Consider the following 25530-nt stretch of genomic DNA (forward strand, 5'->3'; position numbering starts at 1 on the left):
AACTGCAGGGTATCCCTGGACAAGATGGTCCACTTGGTCCACCTGGTATCCCAGGTTGCAATGGCACAAAGGTTGCAATTTACATTTTTAACTGTAATTTTCTTGTATATAATTATAAACCCCAAGAATGCATTTTTTCAACAGAGTCATTCTTTTTGCTCTCTTTAGGGTGAAAGAGGTCCCCTTGGTCCTCCAGGCTTACCTGGATTGACTGGGAGCATAGTAAGCAAATATTTTGATGCATACTTCACCCCTTCCGCCTGTGATTCTTTAAATTTTAAATATTGTGAAACTTGTATAGCAATAACAATGTATGCTTCAAAAAGGGAGTAATTTTAAAGTATTTCTTTTGCAGGGACCCCCAGGACCTCCTGGAATTAAGGTAAATTTTGTTCTTAAAAATGAACGCACTCATATCAGAAGTAAAAATTCAGATTACCTATGCCTACTAAAATTAGCAGCCCTTAGTTTTTGGGCTGCAACGTTTTTATACATAAAATAATTCCATTGCTCACAAAAAACTCAGATTATGTTCCTGTGCATAAAGTTAAGCACATGCAGAAATCCTATGTATAGAATAAATATTATAGCTGGGCTACAGTGACAGAGCATAAAGTAAATCCTTTTCAGTATGTATAACCAGCCTGATGCTCACCCTGTAGCACAGAAATCCTTAACTTCATTTTAAGATTGAAGCATATATGTATTTTGAAGTTATCAGGATAACTTCAGCATTTCACCTGCTGAGTCAGTTTTCCACAGAGATTTTCTTGAGATACAGCTTGACAGCCAGAAACATCAGCCAGGTCTTTTACCTATTAAGTAAACAATTGAATTTTAGTATATATGAAAACCGACTGTATAGATAGCTAAGTATGTGTTACATTCTCTTTCATTCTAAAGAATAAAATAGTAAATCAAAAGGGTAGTATTTCATACTTGGGCCATGTCTACACAAGTGTGGACATTTGTCCAACACCTTGTACTGCTGCAACTTGTCCCCAAGGACCACCTGTGACAAGCACCCTCTAGTGCACTGCAGTTTACCCCAGGCGGGGTAGGGGAGACTGGGGCCAGCACTGGGCCTGCCCTAGCAGCCTTACCTGGGGTCCTGGGAGCCTCCATGACTCCAGCTGGTTGGGTTTTGATTTTAAGTGGCATACACTGTCCCCATTGTGCACCGTCCTGCTTTTTTGTGCAGGTTTTTTTGACCCAAGGAGATCTACCTTGCAGTGCAGAAAACACCCGAATGTGTGATATGTGGTGCCACAGACGTGTCTGTGGTGTCACATACTGCACAGCTACGCTTGTCAGGATGTAGACTTGGGTATAAAATAAATGGGTACCTTTTGAAATGGCAATCAGATGTAAATCGTAAGTGTAATCACAATTTTGTAGTGACAAGACTATTATCTCTTTCTCTCATATGGAAACAAATGGCTCATAGTAATATAACATTTTGGCACTTTGGTGGGGTTTTCCCCCCATGCATATGCAGAAGATACAACTGAAAGAATATGACTTAATCATAAAGTTTTGTGACCTATTCAGAATATATGAAAATTACATTTATTTGATACCAGAAGAGTTAATGAAAGATATGAATTAATTCTGGGAAATGCTATTGTTTTATTTTGGTTGTATGTTATTTAGGGAGGGGGAAATAGACCATTTTTTCCCATAGCCTGTTTAATTTTGAACTTATGTTCTCAGATGGGGTGAGGTAGTATATTCTAACAATAGAAAGGTTTTCTCAAAGTCTAATCTAACTTTACTTTGCTATCATTTAAAACAGCCTTCCCCAATGATTCTGGATTTCCATGTACATGCTATATTTTGTACTTTACTTCAGGTTTAACATCAGTGCTTTGAATGCTTTATTTGTGTGCCTGTAAATGTTTTACCTTTATTTTATGTTCTTCAATCATAGGGAGATCCAGGCGAAGTAATCAGCATCAGACCACCTACCCTAAAGGGTGAAAAAGGCTTTCCTGGCCATCCTGGACTACCAGTAAGTCTTAACTAAAGAACAGTCAGTCTTAAACTAGATAAGCAACGTTATATTACCTAATATGCACCTTCTTATTAATGGCTTCTTTTTTTTTGTTATACAGGGTATACCAGGATTTCCAGGAATCCAAGGGCCCACTGGGCCACCTGGGATTCAAGGAGAACCAGTAAGTATTCTTTTATGATGATTTATGCTATTCTGCTATATGGAAAAGGTCTGCAAGGAAGGGTGGTCTAGCAATTAGAAAGCACTAGCCTACAACTCTCAAGGCTCTGATTCCACTCCTTGCTCTGCCAGACTTCACTGTGATGTTACAGTAAAAGGGAATAATTTTACTTTATCAGTAAACTCATAACTCCTACTTACTCCAATGCTAGTTAGAATCTACCCTTCTTTTTTCATTTTTAAAATAAACTCTTAGAGTTTCTCCCATCTTGAACCCCTGTATAATATATTGCTGGCTTTTCAGCCTAACCTGAATCAGAATGCTTGCTGAGGTTGTTATTAGATATACCATTAGGAACAACTGCAAAAGGAACTCCAATTTATGTAAAAAGTCTCCTATTGTGGTAAAAGTTCAAAGCATTTAAATGCTGACAGGTATAGTAGATGTTGAAATTCTGGGTTTTTACGTTTTACGGACACATATAACATCAGGTAGGAACTAATTAATCTCATCTTTTTAAGTCAGCATACTTTATTATAATGATCAGTGTTCAGGCCAATCTCTTTTATGATTCCAGTCCTCTGGATCTCGTGCTGTAAAATTATTAGGAAACACTGGTAAAGTGGATCTGTTCCTGCAGTAATGTAATGATGGTAGAGTTTGGTCATGGCCATTGGTTACACTTCTTGCATTAACAAGGATTTATCCAGACAAAGAAAATATGAGATTACTCAGTCAGTTCAAGTGGCCTGCAGTTTTATATCTGATTTGAAAAAAATGACACTTTCCATGGTACAGTTGTCATAAGACTGGACTTTCAAGAATGACTTGAACGAACAAACACTGGCTTCCAAATCGCTAGCACCGCTTCCTACATGTTAGGTTTCCAACACTTCTTCCAACACTTCTTCACTGTGAAGTGGCAGTCTCATGCTTCTTGTGGCATATTATAGACAAATAGTACTCGCTTTTTATTATTTGCATTAATTCATGAGCTGAAGCAAATAACAGATCTGATTGCCATTTAAAAGTGTTGAGAAAAAAATATATATTTTTCTCACTCCGCTAAATGAAGAACTTGTGAAGGGCTAGCATTTGCACTGGCCAACATCAGTTAAAAAGTATCAAATGTGATATGCAGAACTAAATTAAAATGTCCTTTCTTACAGGGTCCGCCAGGGCCACCGGGACCTCCAGGAGAGAAGGTGAGAATTTTCTCAGATAGAATTATCACTGCAAACATTTACGCTATTATTTTTACAAATCAGTTTCCAGATAGGCTGAAAACTAAGTTCCCAAAGAGGACAGATAAATTGCTTGCCTTCTGGTGTTTTTTTTTTTCTAAATTAAAAGTATATATTAATTAACAGTACCTACAAAGGGGCATTGTTTATACTGCTCTTGAAGTCTGTTCTCTTATGTGACCAAAACACCACTAAATTTTACATTCTATGACCATTTTGGGGAACAAATTGAAATTTTCAATATTGGACACTGTCAAACTTTGGGAACGTTTTACTATATTAACATGTATTTTTCATCCTGTTTTGATTACTCTTATTTTTTTATATTATTATTTCAAGAGTCCTAAGAACTCACTTGAGAATATTGGGACCTTCACTGACCTTATACATTTTTATTGAAAAAAACCATAACCTTTCCTAAAGACCTTTTAATGTAAGTTATTGATAGGAAGTGACAGGTAGATTAAAACAATAAATGGGCTTGTGGAGGGGAGAGGTAGATAGTGAGGTATTAGTAAAATTATTATGAAATGGTATAATGGCTATTAGTCATAATTTGACATCTGCCATATTGCATTTTGTTGCTGCATTATTTTGGTCAGAATCTGTGGAACGGTTGAAAGGCAACTCCCGCTTTCTACTTAAACAGTTTGCATGAATATTTTAAAATGTGAATTTCAGCAGTCTGCAGCCACTTATGCCCTAAGCAAACTCTGGATGACCTATGTTTGTTCTTATTCTCCTGAAGGTGGCCAGGAGTGGCCAATGCAGAGTATGAAGGAGAATTCTGTCATAGACTGCTGCCACCTCAGGCTTTACAATGAGAATTGTTATTTCTTTCTTTTACTTCTCTATGCAGTTCCCTTCTTCCATAATTTCTGTCACCTTTGATACACCTTGTTCTGCCCACTTTGGGGGATTATCTGTTCCTTTGCATCTCTCATGGGTGTTTGTAGTCTCCACCTTGAATCACCCCTTTTCTTTCCTCCTGAGTTGCAGTGGCTCCTCATGGTTGTTTGCAAAAGTGGCAGAAGCTGCAGCATCGTCTGGTATCTAGTGGGAAGAAAAAAAAACATTTGCATAATTTACCAGTCCTAGCTGCCAGAGGGTAATAAGAGCAGAGGAAAAGAATGTGGGACTGTCACGATCCAAAAAGTACTGCTGCAGATATTCTCGGAGCTACTACACAGGCGAAAGGGACCTGGTGTCCAGTGTTTGTTCCTGACATTTATTTGGAGGCAAAATATACATGCTAGCTCTGATCCCACCATTACCATGTTTGTTAAGTTGAACTTGTCAGTGAGCTAAAGACAAAAGACATTGATAAATATTACAGTAAGGCTATAGAATCATTTGGGATTGGTTGTACATCTGTATATTTACATCTCAAAAAAGATAAGCATGAGAAGAAATGTATTTGACTGACAAAAACTTCCTACCCATGTATACATGTGCTATATTTTAAAATTTTTATTATATGCATATTATCATTGTAAAGTCATTTTACCTGTCAGTTTTTCTCTTCCCTCATGTCCCATGTCTTCTGTTTGCTTTTTAAAAAAATTATCCAGTCTCATTATTGTCATATGTGCTTTTTATGCTTGGAAAATGCCTAATACAATGCAGGCACTACAAGAAATTAATAATAAAAATTGGGGTTTGTGAGTAACTAATTTAAGTCGGAAAAACAGTGTGGGTTAGATGAGTTTCCATATATTTATATAGAGTAGTTTCTATTTCAGACTAAATATACATTTAAATAAATGTTGCTAAATCAATAGCATTTTTTTTTCAGGGTCATATGGGCTTGAGCTTTCAAGGACCAAAAGGTGAAAAGGTAACTCCCTCTTTTTTGGAATCTTATAAAATACAACTGCTAGCAATGTCTTTGGGACTGTGCTAATTTTAAAGACTGGCTGTTGTGGTGATTTCTTTATGTTTTAGAAAACTTAAATCACCACCTAATAAGTAAATTAATTACTATAAAGGTTCACAGAATATGATTTGCCTGAAATAGGTTCTAACATTCATCAAGTCCAGTGCTGTCTAAAACAGCATTTAGTATCAGGTGTTTCAGAGAAAATTTTGAAGACCTTCCAGTAGGCACAAATGCCTTGAATGTTATGTCACATCTCAACCATGAAGTTTACTATCCCTTTCTAATTTATGATAAATTACTGGTATGGTGTATCTAGTCTCCTTTTGGATGTTGCTTCATTCTTCCCTTCAACAGCTTCCTATGGTAATGAGTTCTACACTGTTTGGAAAAATATTTCCTTTGAACAGCTAGCTTTTCATTTTCTACCTTTTTAATTTCTTTGAAGGTCTCCTTGTTTCGTTTCCGATTCTCTAGGCCACTTATTATTGTATATACTGTTTGTCTCCTTTCTAAGGTAAACAGTAATAGCTTATTCAGTTCTGCCTCATGAGAGGCTTTTGATCATTTTCTTTGTGTGTTTCTGAATCTAATTCTGAAATTTCCTTTTTGTGTTATAGTGACAAAAACTGTTTCACAAGAGACTGCAACATGGAGTTATATACTGGCATTGTAATGTTTCTCTGTATTAATTGCCATTTCATTCCTTGTACACCTTGACATCTTATTTGCTTTATTGACTGGAGCTACACTTGAAAGAGCTGCATTCCATGTAGGCAACTCATTGACACCAATGTCCTTCCCTTGAATTGATGCACCTTTAAAGTGAATGAGGATTTACATTTTTCCATACTGTCAGGATTTTGCTTTTATCAGCACTGAATTTCATTAGCCATTGTATTGTCCATTCATCTAACTTGCTTGGGTCCATCTAACCTGCTTTCCTAAAAGAAAGCCCATGGTCAGGTATTGTTTTCAGGTAGAATGATTCTTGCACATGACAAATTGTGCTCCTTCCAGGTTATAATGTGTTGTTTTTCCTCTTATGTTTCTAGCAGTAAAAAAAATTCATTTTTGTTTTAGTCAGATTGGCATTCCATTGGTTTTTGATGTAGTAGTCGGAGCCCAGAGAGCACTGATATTAACAAAGCTTTGACTTGAGAGGTCAGCGATTTGGGTGGTGATACATAAGTCATCCATATAGATAAAACTTCTTGTCCTGGGAGGGACTAGTTGATTATTCATGTAGATGTTTTTTTCTATAGGTCCTTTATGGTATGCTATTTCATTTTCTGCAGTCAGCTATGCTTGTCCACAGTTTTTTTTAGAATCTCCATTTTTTGGAATGATCTCTTGTCATTCTGCATATTTTTGGTAAGGAATCTCTGGTTGTTGATTATCAGATGCTGCTGACAAGTCTGGTGGGAGGACAATACAGCAGTGTGAAGGCAACCCAGGGAGTTTATGGAGAGTGTCAGGGACAACTTCCTGGTGCAGGTGCTGAAGCAGCCAGTTAGGGGCCATGGTCTTCTTGACCTGATGCTCACAAACAGGGAATAATTGGTAGGGAATGTAATAGTAGATGGCAACTTGGGCTGCAGTGACCACAAGATGATTGAGTTCAGGATCCTGAGGAAAGGAAGGAAGGAAAGTAGCAGAGTAAGGAAGGAAAGTAGCAGAGTAAGGATCTTGAACTTCAGAACAGCAGACTTTGACTCACACAGGGAACTCACGGGCAGGATCCCTTGGGAAGCCTGTAACAGGAGGAAGATTAGGGAAAGTACGGGTCCATTACTGAATGGGGGAGGCAACCTAGTGACAGAGACTGCAGAAAGGCTGATATACTTGATGCCTTTTTCACCTCAGTCTTCACAGTCAAGGTCAGCTCGCAGACTACTGCACCTAGAAGCAAAATTTGGGAAAGAGGTGAGCAGTCAACTGCGGCAAAAGAACAGGTTAGGGGCTACTTGGAAAAGCTTGACATATACAAGTCCATGGAGCTGGATGGGATGCACCCAAGGGTGCTGAGGGAGTTGGCTGATGTGATTGCAGTCACCAGCCTGATTGCCTTCTATGATGAACTGATGTGCTCTGTAGACACAGGGAGACCAGTAGATGTGGTATACCTTGATTTTGGCAAGGCTTTTGTTACAGTCTTCCACAACATTGTACCAGGTCAGCTAAGGAAATATGGGTTGGATGAATGGACTGTAATGTGGATAGAAAACTGGTTGGATCATCAGGCTCATAGGGTTGTAGTCAATGGCTCGATGTCCAGTTGGCAGCCTGTATCAAGTGAAGTGTCCTAGGGGTTGGTTTTGGGGCTGGTTTTGTTCAACATCTTTATCAATGACTTGGAAGATGGCATAGAGTGCACCGTCAGCAAGTTTGCAGATGACACCAACTGTGGGGAGTATTAGATGTGCTGAAGGGTAGGGTTCAGATTCAGAGTGCCCTAGACAAATTGGAGGATTGGAACAAAGGAACTCTCTTGAGGCTTCAGTAAGGGCAAGTGCCAAATCCTGCACTTAGGATGGAATAAACCCATGCACCATGGGTTCTCATTCTGAGGGAGATGCTCAAACCATTTTGTATTCTTTCAGAAATAACAAGATGGGCCTCCATTATGAATCAGTACTAATTACTCAGCAATTTTGGAAGGTTTGTCTCCTTCTCCGAGAATAATGGAGAGATGTCTTAGACTGCCACCCTGTTACATGATTGCTTCTTTTGCAATTAGATATGTAGTCTTTAGGGTTATTTGATGATTAGTTTTGCTAAAGTAATATTCTGTCACTTCTTAAACAGTAAATGGTAGTCCCACATTATATTGTTGTTTTTTATTTATAATTGTTTTCAGAGTAAACATTATTTCTAATTACAATTTTCCATTTTGTTTTACTAGGGTGAACAAGGAGTTACAGGTCCTCCAGGTCCACAAGGACCTGACTCGCAACGGAAAGAGAAAGGGAGTACAGTCATATATGGAGAAAAGGTGAGAAAAAGAATATTTGAAGCTAAACCCAGTTTTGTCACTTGGGCTAGGGACAGACATTACATACAAACCGGTTTCAATGATCAGAAACTGGTTTAAACCTGTAACAGAACAGACATTCCATGCACAACAGCCAGTTTGAAAATAACTAAAACTGGTTTGAGATAAACCTGGCTGAATATAGTATCAGACTTTACTGACTTGAGTCAAACTGGTTTATGCAATGTCTGTCCCAGGCCCTTTACTGGTTTAAGTTAAATCAGAGTCCCCCAGCATCCTGCCATGCTCTCTGCCTGGGCGGGGTTCTCTGCTCCACAGCAGAGCTGGTCCCTCCCCTCTGCTCCCTAGCAACAGCTCCAGCAGAGACTGCAGGCACAGAAGAGTCTGCATGGCTTCCCTGTGGCCCCACCCCTCCCCCACCACTCTCTGGTTAAGCAGGGATCCCTTTCTTCTCTCTCACACAGCATGGACCATAGCCAGCATGTGGTATGCTAGCTAATGCTGAGAGGTGTCTGTGTAAGGCAAATAGGACAGTGACCACTTAGGGCTTTTCGGAACTAAACAACAGGTCAGCTGGTAATGTCTCTACATTCCTTTCTTTGGAAAAAGTTGTTTAAATAGAGCTTGAGCTAATGAGCAAAGCTGTGTTTTCTGATGGGGTGCTAAATGCTGATAACAGAGCTGACAAATGCTCTGTTATCAAGGGGGAGTGGGGGGGGGCTCCCTAATCACAGCGTTCTGTTGGAGCCTGGCCATGCCTGCCTCAGCTCAGCACTTTGGAGGGGAAGGGAGGGCTCCCCTAGTACTCTCCGACATCTATCCTGAGCCACTGCAGGCATGAGCTGGCTTTTTTTCAGTCCAGAGGGGATGTATGGTTACGAACTGATTTAGCCTAGCCAGGTTAGATTAACCTGCAAAGATTGAATCAATTTAGGCTCAGGCTTTTTAAATGTCTATCTCTAGGCTTGGGCTTCAGAATGGATCCTGGAGAAATGAGCTCAAATTTTAGGCAGAGTGACTGGTTTTAAGTACCTAGGATGTCAAACAGTTAATGGTCCAAACTGTACGTCAGAAAGGAAGAGTTGTAACATTTGAAGTGCTTTAGCTGTGGACAGATGACAGACCCTTGCTATCTCACCTGGCTGGAGTCCTTCAGAATCCCTGTGGCTGCAGATGACTCTACATGCTTTCCAACCAGGAAGCATGATAGGGGGCTTTTGTATCCTGTAGCTCTGCTTTTTTTCTCCCCTCCACATGAATACACAGGTTTTGACTATGCTCAGTGCAGTTGGTGTGAGTGAGATATGCATGGAATATGCATAATGGATCAGGCCTGTCTTAGGAGTTTAGATGTCTTTCTAGCACCCATATTGAAAGAACTTAGGTAGGCAACAGGCACTTAGGTGTTGGATCACGCCCATGCATAAACAGAAGCCCAGGTGTAGGCATTTATGAAACTTTGCTGTCTAAAATGTAGGTACCAGATAGACTTAGTTGCCTGAAGTGTTTTGGGGCTGCAACCTGGATGCTTCTTTGGAAATTAGTCACCTAAGTTCTAATAAATTTCCTCCTCTAGGCATAAATAACCAATTAAGATGTGGCCCATATAGTACTATTATTGAATTTTTTAATTACAGAATACTGAGTGGTGATCAAGGTAACTAATGAAAGAGAAGTGAAATAGTAATGAGCAATCTACATCTGATCATACAAATTTAATCCACGTGCTTTGCTTAATAATTGTTGGTTGGGGTTTTGTCGATATTTTGCTTATGGTAATACTTCATGAAAAGTCACATACATCTCTAGCAAAAAACTTCAGTAACATGTTCACACATTAAAGAATGTCCTCTTAGACCTATTTCAATTTGGATGAAATATCACGGTAGAAAAAAGAGGGGCAGTCCAAAAACGGACCAGTTCAGTTGTTGTAGCCTCATCTTCACATCATATTCCTTTCCATACCTCCTTTTTCTGCACATCGTAGATTGTAAAAGATGGGTGCAGTAAGGGCACTAGTAGTAGCATTACATGGGAAATACCCCTGTCGCCAGAGAGGTCAGATGACTCTGGAGGTACAGTTAAAATCTGCAGAGCTGGAAACTTTTTTAACAGAGAACTCCCCATTCCCTGCATCCTGTCCTGTCAGTAGCCACAATCTGTGGATATTGAGTAGGAAGTTATGGTTAAAATATTGTGGCAGAAATGCTGTACCTCTTACTGAATAACACTTCACCATCTCATGACTTTTTCCTGAAGGAAGGAAGTGATCAGGGTTTTTTTTCCCCTGGTCAATTGCAAATGTATTAAAGTTGAACAATTCATGCATATTGAATTTCTCACCATTAATGGAATCATCTCTACTGATGTAAGTACTAGTTAATTTTGTATTTTTTAAAATCAGAGCTCATAAAGAACAGTTATTAGTACAGTGAATTGTATGTGAATGTTAGTATAACATTTTAAATTTAAATAGTTACCTTTCCCTATATATCTAATAAGGCTTAAAGGAAACCAGAGAACTAGGAAACAAATGATATATTTGACATGAGAAAATCAATGATCTATGGCATAAATTGATTCTTATAGATAGTATTCCCATATATTAATCAACATTATTTTCTAATTTCACTAGGGAGAACCAGGTGAAAAAGGAGATCCTGGATCGCCAGTAAGTATTATGTAATCATTTGATAACATTAAAGTGATCAAAATCAAGTGATGCACATACCTTAAATGAGTATATTAATAGCTAATAACTAAAATCAAATTTATATTGAGAACAATTATTGCTCTGTTTTCTTTTAAGGGACAGTCAGGGTCAAGTATCAAAGGGGAAAAGGGTGAACGTGGAAAACCTGGCCCACGGGTAAGTATATATTTTTTGGATAAAACCTGTGTACCGTTATATATTTTTTTTAAACTGAGTAGCTGTCAGTGAGATATAAAATAGAGAGGAAACATGGAGGTTTTTGCTACTGTCTAATCTAAGTTTAACATGTGGTTCATGATGCTTAAAATTTGCAGTAATTTCTAAAATCTTCAGAAGTAATGTACAGCCAGGATCAGCAACCTATGGTCCATGGGCTAGATGTAGCCTGAAGAGCGGTGGGGCTTTGGCAGTGTTCTGGTGATGGGAGGGTGCAGGGGGGGCTCTTGTCTGCATCACAGCTGGGTAGCAGGGAGCTTCACCACAGCTGGTCAGTGGAGTAAAGCAGCAGCAGTGGCTAGGTCTTAACATTGGGCTGACTTGGACCTAAACAGAGTCTAGAACACTGCTAACTGCTAGTCTAGAGTATATTTTAGGTCTGATCTGAGTTCCACAAAAATCAATGGAAGAACTCCCATTGATTCGATTGAACTTGAATAACACAGAGCAAAGCAGAATATAAACCAATTTAAATGAATAAAAAGTTTGTTTCATAGTTTGAAATACAGTTCAGTCAGCCTGTTAGTGGCAACATGCAATAACCCTGCCAACATACGATAACCCTACTGCTATGTTGTTCCTACACGGCTCTTGCTATAAGAAGTCTATTGCTTGAATACATGGTAAAAATAAATCTTCTCAGGGGAAATACTGGAAAATAGAAGCTGTGCTAACCAGGTGTTAATGCAAACAGATGTCATCTGTATTCACATTAAGTTTGGTGAGCTAATGTATAACTTTTCTTCTAAGAGGGAGGAAATGGACAGAAAACTTTACTTAACTGACATGTTACCGTGTTTATTTTGCATTTGTCCTAGATTCTTCAATTTTAATGCCAGAATGGAAAATTATGAATAACTAGTCTGACATCAGCAAGGTTCCTGGTTTTCTCTGATAAAAAAATCCCCTATTTTCAGATTTAAAAAGGTAACTCAAAATCCATATTTTTCCATGATTAAAATGAAATGCCACTAGTATATAGACACTAGCCAATTGCCCACCAAGAATGATCAGTTTGTGGGGGAGGGAGTGATGGAGCAGCACCATCCAACTTCCTGTGCTGCCGCCGTTCTGCCTCTGGCCCATGCCCCCCCCCCACTCCAGAGGGCCTGATGCTTTTCCTCACCTAGCTCCACCACTAATTAATTGCACCCCCTGCATCCCGCCTTGTGCATCAGAGCAGGTGGGAGAGGCCAGTGGTGCTGGCCACTCCTACCTGCTCTGGGTCCTCAGTCCCCGCCATCATCAGGGGAGCGGGGTGGGTGGGGACTGAGCCCCATGTCTGGGCCTGCACCCACTTCTCGTTCAGCTCCATTCTCCCCTGTTCACCCTTCCCTCCCTGCCACATCAGGTCTGGGCCCATTTCCCACTCCCATCCCCTTCTGCCTCCAAGGAGCAGGGCCGGGGAAGGGGGTGAGGCCAGTGCTGATGGCCTAACCCTCCTGCTCTGGCCCTGTTGGGGGATAGTGGGGACAGCACTGCCATGACAGCAGGGACTGAGAGGCTGGAGCAGAAGAGGGGTGAGGCCAGCGGTGCTGGGCTGGCCCCCCAGCCATGGCCCTGATCCTTGGAGGCAAAGGGGGATGGCAGGGATGGCGTCCCCTGCTCAGTCCCTGCTGCCACGGCAGTGCCATCTCCACTGTCTCCCTCTGCCTGCATGGACCAGGGCTGCAGTGGGGGGTGGGGATGAGGCCAGCACTGCTGGACTCATCCCCCGTTTCATGACCCTCACTCCCCACTGTTAAGGTGGCCCTTCTGTCTGTGCTGAGTACTCTGATTGGTTGTTTCAGTAAGCATTGTGATTGGCTGCTGAGACAACCAATCAGAGTGAGAATAAAGCACGATGGACGGACAGTCAGACAGACTAAGGCTTTTATAATATTAGAATATATATATAGTGGCGTTTCATTTTAATAATGGAATTTTGGGTTATTTTTTTAAATCCAAAAATTGGGGATTCTTTTTTTATCAGAGAAAACCAGGATCCCTGAACATCAGTACCACAGGCCATGCAACCTCACCTTAGTCATATTTTTACCTAGTCCTTAACTTCTGTCTTTTATAATTCACTGATATGGTAGGCTTTATTGACAATTTTATAAAGAAAATAAAACCTGACTTTCTCATTCTCCACACATTTTACTCCTTTAAGTAATTGGTCAAACTCTCAAACTATGTAGAAATATATTATATAGCCTTGTCACTATTAACAGGGAAACATTTTGCTTTTTTTTTTTCTAAATGTAAAGGGGGATGTGTGCATTATTTTACTGTGAATAAGGAGTTATCACACTGGAAAGGCTAAGGAACATAGATCTAGAGGTTGCCAAAGAAATCAGAGTATCAAGGTATGGATTGTTAAAAGAAGTTCCTCAAATTTCACCACAGTATCTTGTACAAAATTTCCAGACTGGTAAATGATCATGATTTCCATTGCACCTGTAGTTATGAAAATTCTTGAGAGAAATGTTATCAAATACATCTTTAAAATATGAATCTTTTAGTTTTATGAAATGATGAATCAGAGGGACTAGTTATAAACCCTGCTTACACACATGGGGAAAAATAAGCATTGCTTCACTTTCAGCTTGGTCCTTCCTCTGCACTGAGTACAGCTTATGCCTAGAGGAGGCATCGTGTTAGTTTAATCTGGCTCACCAAACATCTGAATAGATGGTGTGCTTTAGTGGGGCTTTTTGGCACTTTTATCTAATAGCTGATTCAATCAGCTATTAGATAAAAGTGCCAAAAAGCCCCGCAGGAACTGCCAGTCTATTGAGATGCTGGGGAGCTGGGTCAAACTGATGTGCGGCTTCTTTTGGTAAACCTCTGGGGGTTTTTTTGAACATCTGTCAGCAGCCTTAGTTACTTTTTACTAATTTGTTTTGGGTTTACTGTTGTTAATTTTTGTTTTATTAATATTACACTTTCAACAATTAATAATAGCAACCTGTTATAGGATGCCACTGTGATTAATTGGACAGCTTATTCTCCTTCATTAATGTGATTCAGAGTTGCATATTCAATTGGTTGTATTTTGCTTAAATTATTTTGTGTGCTATTTCTTGTTCTGTCAATCTGCCATGTTTTAATATTCTGGTTTGGATGTAGTTTTTGTATTATTTTTATGGAATTAATCTTTTACTTTTTACTGGGTTGCATACATTGCTGGTTTACGTGCACCCTAATTTTGAAAATGGTCTTCAAGCTTTCTTGTATTGATGCCCTTTCAATTCTGTGCTAATCTTTTAAATTAAAGAACATATAAAGGATTTTCAAATATATAGAGCGAACATTTTATAAAAGAAACCCTTAATACTACTCAGTCATTACTAATGTTCTAATTTTATTTGTTTACCGAGTATAACCGTTCAAAAAGATTTATAAAAATCTTGCACATTAAGATAAAACTATTACCTTACAGCCCTAGAATAGAATGCATAATCAAAAAAATACCTCTCCCCTGAAATAACAATAAAATTTTATACATTAGTCATAAATACCTTTGGTAGTCCAAAGTTAGCTAATAGGTAATACTTGAATTGATAACAATGAATGTACTTTTACTTTCAATATGTTACAATAACAGGAAATAAAATTTTAAAATCCCAAGCTTCCTTAGAACACATGTAAAATGTGAGATAATGAAGATGAGTATTTCTCATAGCCAGATATAGCTAATTTAGTAAAATATAATATTAAGTCACTCTTAGGTTCATTTTTGCATTCCTAACCCATTCTAACCATTAGACAACTGATGGTATTGAAGCATTTTACTCATGAATATGTTTGGAAAATACTCCACCTGTTTTAAAAAGACCCCAAAACCTTTTAATATTCAATGAAATACGTATAACAAAAGGATCCACAAAGAGGCCTAAATCCATATTCAAAGAAAAAACTTGTGGTGAGGTAAAAACATTACATTATCTGGAAGAGTAAAATGCAAATGTGATATGCAGAAATCCTAAAGGAAAGAAATAAGGGCCTTGTTACATGTTGCATTGTGAGCTGTTCAAATGTTGATCAATGTTAGTGCTAGCTTGAGTTTGGAGCAGTCACACCTTAAGGCTAAAAACCTTTTCTGACTGTCCCCTGCCTACATAGTTGTGTTTTGCCACTAGACAAGTGGTTCCCAAACTGTGGGTCGCAGCCCCAAATAGGGTCACAGAAACAGCAGATGGGGTCATGAGAAAAAAAATCACCGTAATCCAGGGCTAGGCAAAATGTGGCCTGTGGGCCAGATCCAGCCCACCATGCAATTTCATCTGGCCTGCAGGCACCCACCAACTAATTGTGCCCCACCCAGCCCACATGGCTCACTCCCACCCTGTGCATGGATGGGCCCAATCAATACACAGCTTCTGGGTGGGGTGGCTGCTGCTACTGCTGCAGCTGCTGGGGGACCTGATTAGCTTTCCCAGCATCCTGCTTGCTCCAGGCACCAGGTAGGGAGGCAGCAGGAGTGGGTGGATGGGGAGCTGCAGCTGGGCAGGGGGCAGGGAGCATGGGGCTGGGGCTAGCGGCAATATGGAGACTGCGCCCAGGGGGGCAATGGGACAGCAGAGCTCTGGTAGGCAGGGGGTGGGTGGGAGGAAGGATAGGGGGGTATTGTGACCCCTCCACACACTCCCCACTATGGTGCACAGCCCCTGCCACTGGCAGCAGCAGCAGAAGGCAGCGGGTATTCAGAGCACTCATGGCTTATGCAGGCACTGCTGCCCGGTGGCGCATAGCTTCAGCCAGCACTGCATGTGATGGCAAGGAGCACAGCCAGGCTGGCTCACCTCTATTGCGCGGGGCTGTGCACGGCACATGTGCAGCTCCCGTCACAAGCACACCACCGGGGGAAGCCCTGCGCAATGGAGCTGGTTGCCTTCCTCACCCCTGCCGTGCAGGTCTCTGGACTCCACTGGGAGTGGAGGGGAGCCTTGCCCCCTGCTCTAGGTGGGGGGGTGTGAGAGACGGGTTGGAGGCGAGGTATGGGAACATGAAGCTGGGAGGTGGAAAGTTAATGGGATGGGGGTGGGTAATGAAATGGGCAGTGGGAAGGAAATGGGGGTGGGGGGAGTGTGGTGAAATGAAGTCAGTCAGCCACTGAAGGATAAGTAAATTAAATAAGGTCTCATATTCTAATAAATTGGTATTTGGGTTTAGAGTTTGGGGGCTCCTGGTTGTACTTTGAGGAGTGGCTAGAAGGTGGAAACAGTGAGGGAAGGTGCTTTTTGGGGGGAGGTACTGCCCTTAACCTCACAAAAAAGAATGTTAATCCTCTACTAAAGGTCCTTCCAAAAGATCAGTATGAATTTAACAATGTGGAATGCTCTGCAGGTCTACATTTTACTAGGTAAGCTGTTATGTCAAGTAATATATGCATTCAGTGGTCTTAGTTTCGTCACTTCCATACACTGTACATTTCTAGCTGTGAGAGGAGGACTTATGAGCTCTGTTGTAATGTTAAATTTAGGGTTCTGTCAGATGTTCCCTGTGATTGTCTGTTTGATAGAATGGAATTTTGTGTTTTACAGGGAAAACCTGGAAAAGATGGCGAGGAAGGACCAAAAGGAGAACGGGTATGTGTTTCACTTGATTTTTCATAAATTGCCATTATTAGATAGGACTCTATTACTGGATGGGCCTATTAAATCGTACATTTCCAGACAATCGTTTACCTAAGAAATCCCATAAATCACCACTTCAGACAACTCACTTCACACAACTACAAAGCATGATTTTCAGAAGACCAATAAAAACCTATAACATGCCATAGATAAGGGAGAAGAGGTCTGTAACAATGCCCCACTAGGGTGTCTGGGGAGACTGGGTGCAGCTGGGGAAGCTGCCACTATTAAGGTCCGGCTGTATTCATTTGTTTTCTTTGTTTGTTTTTCTAATATGCATGCAGGGACCATTGGGCGAGCACGGATTTCCAGGGCCACCGGGTAGCCCTGGGCCTAAGGTAATTAGTTCATTTTTACCACAGTGGGGCAGAAATCATAGCAAAAAATTTACATACATTTTGACGGTAATCAGTAATAGTTTTCAAAATATAAAGTTTAGTCCTAAAGTATTAAACAAAATTTGGCAAAATTATAAAGGAGCTTGAGCATGAGAAATGCTGGCCAACTATACTAAGAGGAGTATACACTAAAGTATACACTCAAGGAAAGCAGTTGTAAAATATAACATGGTACAAAACGGTATCATTTAGTCATTTAGAAAAAAAGCATCGAGCAGTGCAGAGTTTGCATTTTCAAAGTAGATTCTAGTAAATAAAACTCTCCATATGTAAGAAAACCAAACTGAATGCAATGCATAGAACAGTTTGTGTTTGCACAAGGGTTCAGCTTAAAAATGTGAATTATTTTTTTGTTCAGGGGGATAAGGGAGAACAAGGTTTTCCAGGACCTCCAGGAGCAGTAAGTAAAGTAAAATTTTGTTTATAATAAGCAGGCATAAAGTAACTGTTGAAAGAAATAAGCAACACGGAATCCAAAGCCATCTCAATGTTTGTAAAAAAGCTCTTGATAGGTTCTGGTCGAAATGCAATCAATAGGAACACAACTTTTTAAATGAAAATAAAGGGTGGGTGCCCAAGTATATTTGACATTTGTAAAAGGGGGGTCCTTGGAACAGTTGGTATTGTTTGAGTTTTAAATGTTTTAGTTTGTGACATTAAAATAAGGCCATCGCCTTTATTATTTTAAAGCAGTCCAGCTTTTTTAACAGTGTACCAATAAGTACTTCAGAACAAGTCTAATGATTTTACAGTATACTTCTGTTTTGGTTTTTTTTACCCTAGATTTAAAAGTGGGTTGATATTAGTCAGGAGTATCCTAGGGAGATGCACTTATAAGTGTTTATCTTTTATATGGGATAATGTAAACAGCCAGGCTTTTACATAATAATGTATAATTGTATAATAATGTCAGCAAATAACGTATAATTCCTGAATGCATTTTTCTGTATATAAATTCCTGATTTATATAAAAAATTCAGGATTCAAAAAGATGTAATTCCTAAATACACACACACGCATGCCACACACACACACATGCACGCATATGTATATAAGTATATATGTATATAATTCCTGTAAATTTAGGGTACTGTTTGTCAGGCAGAATTCTGTATTAACAAAAGTCACAAGCTGTAGTAAAATAAAATATAGTGAATACTCTGATTCTGGTCCAGGCTAAGACACTTTAGTACCATCTGTTAACCGGAGATGAATTAAAGCTGTCTAGTCAAGCTCATTCCAGGTAAATGGGGAATATTAGGAATGCAAGGGGTCCTTGTGTTTCAGTGCACCTACTCAGCTGTTACAAGCCAATGCAATTTTCATCAACCGATGAAATTGCACTAAGTTGGTACCATGGGCCAAACTGGCCCTGCCAGCTCCAGATGAGAGACAGTGGAAAGTTTCAGTCCTGAATTTTTACGCTATGAATTTGCCATTATCCTTTTGTTCTGTGGTTCAGATTATAGGCACAGGAACAGTGGATGCCTTTGGTGAAAAAGGAGAGACTGGACCTCCAGGTTTTCCAGGACCAAAGGGTGAAAGAGGTGAAAAAGGTGTGTACTTTCTATTGTCTTTCTTTTTAAGGGAAAATATAATTTCTTGATTATGTGTGTCAGTGTATCTATATGATAATATCTTGACTAAAGTGCTATTGGGTTCTTATAGTCTGCCTCCCTAATTTTAACTGGCTATTATAGGATTCACATTTTATAGTATAACATATTTCACATTTCCATAGTTTTGCTATAATTTTACCCTGCTCCCAGTGCTGCCCGGGGTCTTAGAGTTGACACCTGGGAAGCATGTGGGGCATACTAGATGGCTCTGCACGTGGCCACTCTGGGACTGTGCTGCACTCTGCATCTGCTCCAGCGTGCATCCCAATTATAATTTATCTCTTAAAAGACATATGCATAATTTTAAAACTAATCATATAGGTAGAAAGTTGAATATTTTCCCTTATTTTTCAAAGAAATTTCAAAATGTTTGACACTTTTCAGTTATCTCACTTGTTTCTTATGCACTTAAGCTTCTCACTGACTTCACTAGAGTTTTGGGATTCAGGCTTTTAATGAGTTCTCCCTTTTTCATAGTATAGTTTCATTAACATTAGTTGAACTACTTTTCTTTAAATTAATGCTATTAGCTGACAAACAATACTGGGAATGTTGTGGAATGTACCAGTGATAGACTAGACCCTCTTCAGTAGGGTACATTGCAATGTCTGATCTTCTTAGCCCCAGTACAGTATCTTGCAGAATTGGATTGCAAGATATGCCAAATTTATCCTTTTCAGACTTCTATGCATTTTTATCTAAACTTTGCAAATAAATTTCTACTAAGTCATCTGAGTCTTATCTACCTTTATTTCTTTATTTATTAATATAAGCTTGTTGTGAATGTTTATATAACAAATACTGTGAGACCATTACTGTTGGTATTCATATTTATTTTTATATGTTCATAGGCATTTATTCCATAATTGAAAGCATTTCTTTTTATTATGTTTTCCAGGTCCACCAGGACGCCCAGGTGCTCCAGGTATGAACATACATTTTATTATTTATTTTATTTAGTGTAAGCATTATGTTGTAGCCATGATGGTCCAATTATTATGCAAGAGACAAGGATTTCTTAGGATGATATCGTTTTATCGTTTATTGGATCAACTGTATAGTTGGGATAGATTTATACCCAACTACACAGTTGTTCCAATAAAAGATATCATCCTAAGAAGTCCTTGCCTCTCACATTAATTTATTTACATTTTTTCTTTCCTTGGGCCAATCTTGAGATGTGCTGAGCATCTGCCACTTGTAGCCACTAGATTGCTAGATTGGATATCCGTTATTCTCTTGTGGGGATCTGCTTGACCCCTCAAGGTCTGTGTGTGAATTGTCCCCTTCATACCTAAAACAAGGTGGGTATCCATACCTCTGTAACATAATCCTTGATTCCTATGAAGAAGCCTGAGACTGTTAACTTCCACAAGAAGCAGCGTTTGTGCTGGGGCATGTCCGTTAAAATGAAAGGAGATAGGCAGTTGCTCCAGAGGCACAATCTTGTAGAAGAAGCCTGGAAAACATAGCTCTGTTGGAACAACACACTACATGGATATCAGAGATGAGAGAAAGTCCTAGAGCTGGGATCCCCAGAATCCCCTCCTGTGAATTTTTCTGTGGAAACCTTGCTTGGTCTGAGGACTTGTCTCTTTATTATTGTATGTGGAATAAGAGAGATGATCCCATTGACACTCGGCAGATGCACCTACATGTGCGCTTAACTACACAGTAGACTAATTTGCTGCTGTGTAAAGCATCACAATCTACACATGTGGCACTACTAGACTGCAGCAAATTGATTTTTGCCCCTGAAATATAGTACTGTTAGAGACAGTACTGGCTTACAGTGGTGAAAATAACTGCACCTAAATACTGATCTGGGCATAAATTGTGTCTGGTCAGCCCAGGCAGCAGAGTGCCAGACTCCTGCCTGCTGCCTAGCCACATGACTCCACTCTTTGGGCACTCACATGCTTCCACCAGTCCCTCCGCTTCCCAACACCATGACCCAGAGCCTGGTGCTGACCCTTCAAACTTGCTGCTAGCCCAGGCTGCTCTGCCTCAGCTCAAATTGCTGTCATTCCAGGCACACATGTAGATGCTGCATCTGGGAGCTTTTAACTTTGTTGTGGACTGCACCAGAATTTATCACACCATGTTAATTGAATGCGTAGATGTACCCAGTATATACATATCTTATGTATAGCTGCCACATTTTACTTCCCTAATACAGACACATAACTTTGCTATGCTTTCAATGAAAGTGAAGTGCACAGCTTATGTATCTTCAGCGGTGCACTCTGTAGAATCAAACAACTTGCTCATCCTATTCATTTTAATAGGCAACATTTAAATGCCTCCACAGATCCATCCTCAGTTACTTTGGAATTTGTATCTCTCGCCATTCCAGTAGGAATTTTAACTTATGCTAAGATGCCTTGGTCTGCTTTCCTCAGACTTCCCTCTTACTGCATAAAGCATATATGTGCTACCTATATTTTTGGAATTTTTGATGTGAGCAGCTACATATCTGTGTAAGCAGCATCATAACGGTTCCTTTATAAACAACCTAATGGACATGGGAGATCTGGTTTTGACGCCTTCCTCTGCTTCAAATGGCGTGCATCTTCACTTATGTACCTACAGAGTGCTACAATCTCCAAACTATTGGACATACATGGCTTTGAGTACTTTCAATCCTTTCCTCTTGAATCTGGCCTGCTGGGAAGCCAAGAGGGAAATAGCTAAGAGCCAGAAGGAAAAGAAACAAGGAAGAAACTAATTCTGTAGCCTGAGAAGGAGGGCATTAACATAGGAAGGCTGTGAGCTGGGTTCTAGCTCCTGCTCCCAAGGGTCCTTATGCATCTTACCCAATGACTTTTTAAGGCCAAAAGCATCATGTACCCTGATGTCCATTTGGAGCTATGCTGTTGTATATCATGGCACTATCCTAGATTGTATTTAAGTAACAAGGTCAGGCTCAATAGAGTTGCAACAGTAGGAGGGGGCTATGACCTGCCTGTGACCTGAAAATAAAGGAGTCACCAATGCTTAGTTTGTTCAGCCCCTCCAATCTCCCTCAGATGTGTGGTGAGATGTTTAAAAGGAGAAGTATGATAAGAGAGCTGTGTTACAAGACAGGAAGGGCTATTGACAGAGAGATGGAGAAGGCTGAGTATTGTGCATATGTGGTCTACTGTTTGCGAAGAAAATCAGTAACATTGAAGTTTGATCCTACCAATCCATCAAGCTTTCTTTTCCTTTCTCCAAACACAAGCAAACATTTCTTTCTTTCAGGGATTCTGGGTCATCTTACAAAAAGTCTCTCCTTCTTGAATAAATATTGTAATGGAGATGGCACTCCACTTTCCAAATAGTACAATCTGGGCATTTATTCCATGGTAAAGGAGTTTTTAGCAAGTGGAACACCATATGGAGAAATCAGCTCTGAGTACCCAATATTGTTTGATCAGTTTTCCCAATGGCTCTATAATGCCAATACATAAACATTAGCAGAAGAAAGTGCTTACTTCTCCCCTGCTATGGCAATACTCACCTCCATAGCTATCGTCACACTTCTTGTTGCTTGTTCTTCTGCTTGACAAGATGTTTTTTGGCTGCTGTTTTCCCAGAGAACAAGCCTCAGTGGGAAGGTTCTCTTATTCTTACTTGGCCTGTAGGAGACGCACAGTGGGAGACTGGGTCACCAGCCCCAACTTAGAAGGGCCACATGAAAGGCAGCCACTGCCACTGCTGGTTCTGCTACTGCAGCCACCACAGGCAGGCTGGCCCCTACCAGGGCTTTTGCTGCCCAGGTTGCACACCCTGGTTGTTATATCGCTGCCTATGGCCTGATGATTAGGTTGCTTTCCTGCGATGTATGTGAGAGGCCAGGTTTGAAATTCTTTCAGGGTAGGTGCACCTGGAACCTAGGTACCTTATGTCTCTTTTCCTAGGTAAGTGCTCTAACTGCTAGACAAAAGTTTACATTTTTAACCATCCCCAGTTATACAGAATGTCTGGGTCCATAGTAGAGTTGAATCACATTAAAGCATTAAGGTATGTGTGCAGAGAAACGCTGAATTGCTTCCAGACAAGTGCAGTAGAGACAGACTCAGTTGCACAAGGCAGAACTGTAGCTGCATAAGGCATTTAGCTGTATCTATGTGAGTCATGTGAGAGGTGAAGTAGAATGTCTTGGGGTGACTTAGATGACTTATATCTGTATAAGTGTGAAATAGAATTGTGTTTCAAGGGCCTAATACTAGCTTTTGTGCCTTAAGCTTGGACACATGACCATTTATCTATTGATGGTGATATCTTTTTGTTTGTAGTTAATGCATATGCTGTTTTTTTTTTTTTCTCAGGTTTACCTACTCCAGGGTTGCAAGGTCCACCTGGCATACCTGGTGACAGAGGTGAAAAGGGTGATCCTGGTCTCTCTGGAATTTCTTTGCCTGGACCACCTGGGAGAGATGGTTTACAAGGGCCTCCCGGCTCACCAGGCCCTCCGGGCCCACCAGGAAATGGTAATAGGAAGTCAGGATTTTATTTCAGCTCAAAGACATTAACTTTTTAAGTGTCCAAAGAGACAAAGGGAAAAAAAAGATGTTGGGGGAGGGGAAGGGATTAGTATGGAAAGAACATGGAATCTGGAATCATATTTGATTTTCTTATTCTGAAAAATACCTGATCTATTGCCTGACCAGTTGCCTGATTGAAGACTGTGATAGGTTCATGACCACAGTCAAGAATGGCCATGATGCCCCCCAGAGGGCTTGCAGCTCCTGCTTGGATCAGACTCTAATGTCACTCTTCCTAGATTTCTCACCCACCATGTCTTGTTCTTAATATTAAAGGTTGATTAAGGGAGGCTGCCAACGGGCCTTAGAGTAATCCCAGTAGTCTCGATCCAGCAAGCCTGATAGGTCTCTCTTGGCCCGAGTAGGCTCCTGTAGGGCACCTGTAGCCTTAAGGACAAAGTGTGTGGCTACTTTTTCCTCCCCTATACCATGCCCCAAGCCTCATAGATGTTCTCTTTCTCTGATGTAAACTCTTTGTACATTTGGCCCCCTTGGACCTTGGTCACTTATGCCATCACCCTCTGAACTATTGGACCCACACGCAGCCCCTCCTCCAGGCTCTCAGATCCCTGGTCCCATATGGAGTCCCTCCTCCAGGCTCTCGGACCCTGTAGTCTGTCTTAGCTGGCTCTGGGCTCGTGGACCCTCTGGCCCAGCTCAGCCCTTCCCTAGGCCTGTGGACTTTCTGGTCCAGGTCTTAGCCTCTTTCTAGGCTCCTGGACCCCTTACTGAGTCCCAATCTTAGTCTGAGGGCTCCTGGGCTACTGGTTCTCTAAATAGGACTTTGGAGCCTGCCAAAGAAAGGTTCAAGGCTAAGCTGCCAAGGTAACTTAAATAAACAAGAAGCATCTTAGCCTTCTGGCAGATGCTTCAAACCCTCTAGGGGTTTCACATAAACAAAGGCCACTTGATTGTAACCCAGTTTTTCTTTGCGCAGGGAACTTGCCTTTGTTCCCAGGCTGGCAGAATTGTTTAGCTAAATCTAGGTCCCTGCAGGAGCCCTGCTGCTTTGCTACCAGGAGCTCCTCACTAGGTAGGTGCTAGGGAGAGACTACCTGACTGGTGTGGGCTCCAGAGACTACCAGCCAGAGCCCTCTTCCAGTCAGGTGAGTCTCTCATTAGCCCCTTTCATCACCTGCAAGTAGTCTCTCAGGCTACTTTGTCCCTTAAAGGAGTAGGCACATCCCAGTGCTCTGCTATGAAGACAAAGATCATTTCCTGAATAAATGAATATTATTCATTTACTTCAGGAGTTCTCAAACTTTGTGCTACCGCAACCCCAAGTGCTGGATGGAGGTGCCCAGGGACAGGGAGTTTGCACGCGGCAGCCGCTGCCGCCATCCACCACTCCATACCTCTGCCATGCATTGCTTCCCCGTGCTACTGCAGTATCCCCTGAGAAGTTTGCAGCTCCCTTTTAAGTTGCTTGCTACCCCCTGGGGAGTCACAGCCCACAGTTTGAGAGCCCCTGATTTTACTTTATTTTAAAAAGGAAGTGAATTGCTACAGTATACATGATTATTAGCAGGGGGGTTGGGTTTTCTGTTTGCTGTGGGAAATCACAGATTTTCCCCTTTGAAGCAGAAAAACACGGGTTTCATGTTTTGCAAACAGCTCTGCAGGCTGGCAGAGTTCCAGCCTGCAAGAGCTACTTGCAGAAGGGCAGAAAACCCTCAGTCCTGTCTGAAGGAGACAGGGTTGGGGCCTGAGGATCTGAATCTCAGGTGGAGGTGGTATCAGGGTCTATATGTGTGTGTGATGCGCTGGGGGTGACAGTTGCAGGGAAGGGGAGGTATAAGACAGAGTGAGAGATCATGGCGGGGAGGGGGCATGCTCTGGGTAGAAGTGGCTGCCAGAGCCAGGCCTGGCGTACCCCGGCCCCAATAATGCAGCCTGTGCAGGAGGAAGCTGGCCTGGATTCAACACCGACAAGAGCAAAGTGATGCACCTGGGGAGGAATAACCAGCACCATACCTACAGGCTGGGGAACTCTCTTGTCAGTACAGAGGCAGAAAAGGATCTTGGACTCATCATTGACTCCAAGATGAATATGGGCTGGCAGTGTGGGGATGCAGTCAGGAAGGCCAACCGTACCTTGTCATGCATCCACAGATGCATCTCAAGCAGGTCCAAGGAGGTGAT

General features: G+C 41.1%; 1 protein-coding gene across 1 annotated transcript in view; it reads left to right on the top strand.

Moving 5' to 3' along the window:
* Positions 1–25530, top strand: part of COL4A1 (collagen type IV alpha 1 chain) — a 193659-nt gene that overhangs the window by 101227 nt on the left and 66902 nt on the right. The window contains exons 6-21 of the mRNA XM_019529666.1: positions 9–71; positions 169–222; positions 356–382; positions 1931–2011; positions 2115–2177; positions 3347–3382; positions 5217–5258; positions 8203–8292; positions 10928–10963; positions 11102–11161; positions 16750–16794; positions 17127–17180; positions 17599–17640; positions 18703–18796; positions 19749–19784; positions 23173–23334. Of these exons, the coding sequence (XP_019385211.1) occupies positions 9–71; positions 169–222; positions 356–382; positions 1931–2011; positions 2115–2177; positions 3347–3382; positions 5217–5258; positions 8203–8292; positions 10928–10963; positions 11102–11161; positions 16750–16794; positions 17127–17180; positions 17599–17640; positions 18703–18796; positions 19749–19784; positions 23173–23334 (985 nt within the window). The remainder of the gene's footprint in view (positions 1–8; positions 72–168; positions 223–355; positions 383–1930; positions 2012–2114; positions 2178–3346; positions 3383–5216; positions 5259–8202; positions 8293–10927; positions 10964–11101; positions 11162–16749; positions 16795–17126; positions 17181–17598; positions 17641–18702; positions 18797–19748; positions 19785–23172; positions 23335–25530) is intronic.

Source organism: Crocodylus porosus, unplaced genomic scaffold (assembly GCF_001723895.1).
Source record: "Crocodylus porosus isolate Cpor-Errol unplaced genomic scaffold, CroPor_comp1, whole genome shotgun sequence".
NCBI lineage: Eukaryota > Metazoa > Chordata > Crocodylia > Crocodylidae > Crocodylus > Crocodylus porosus.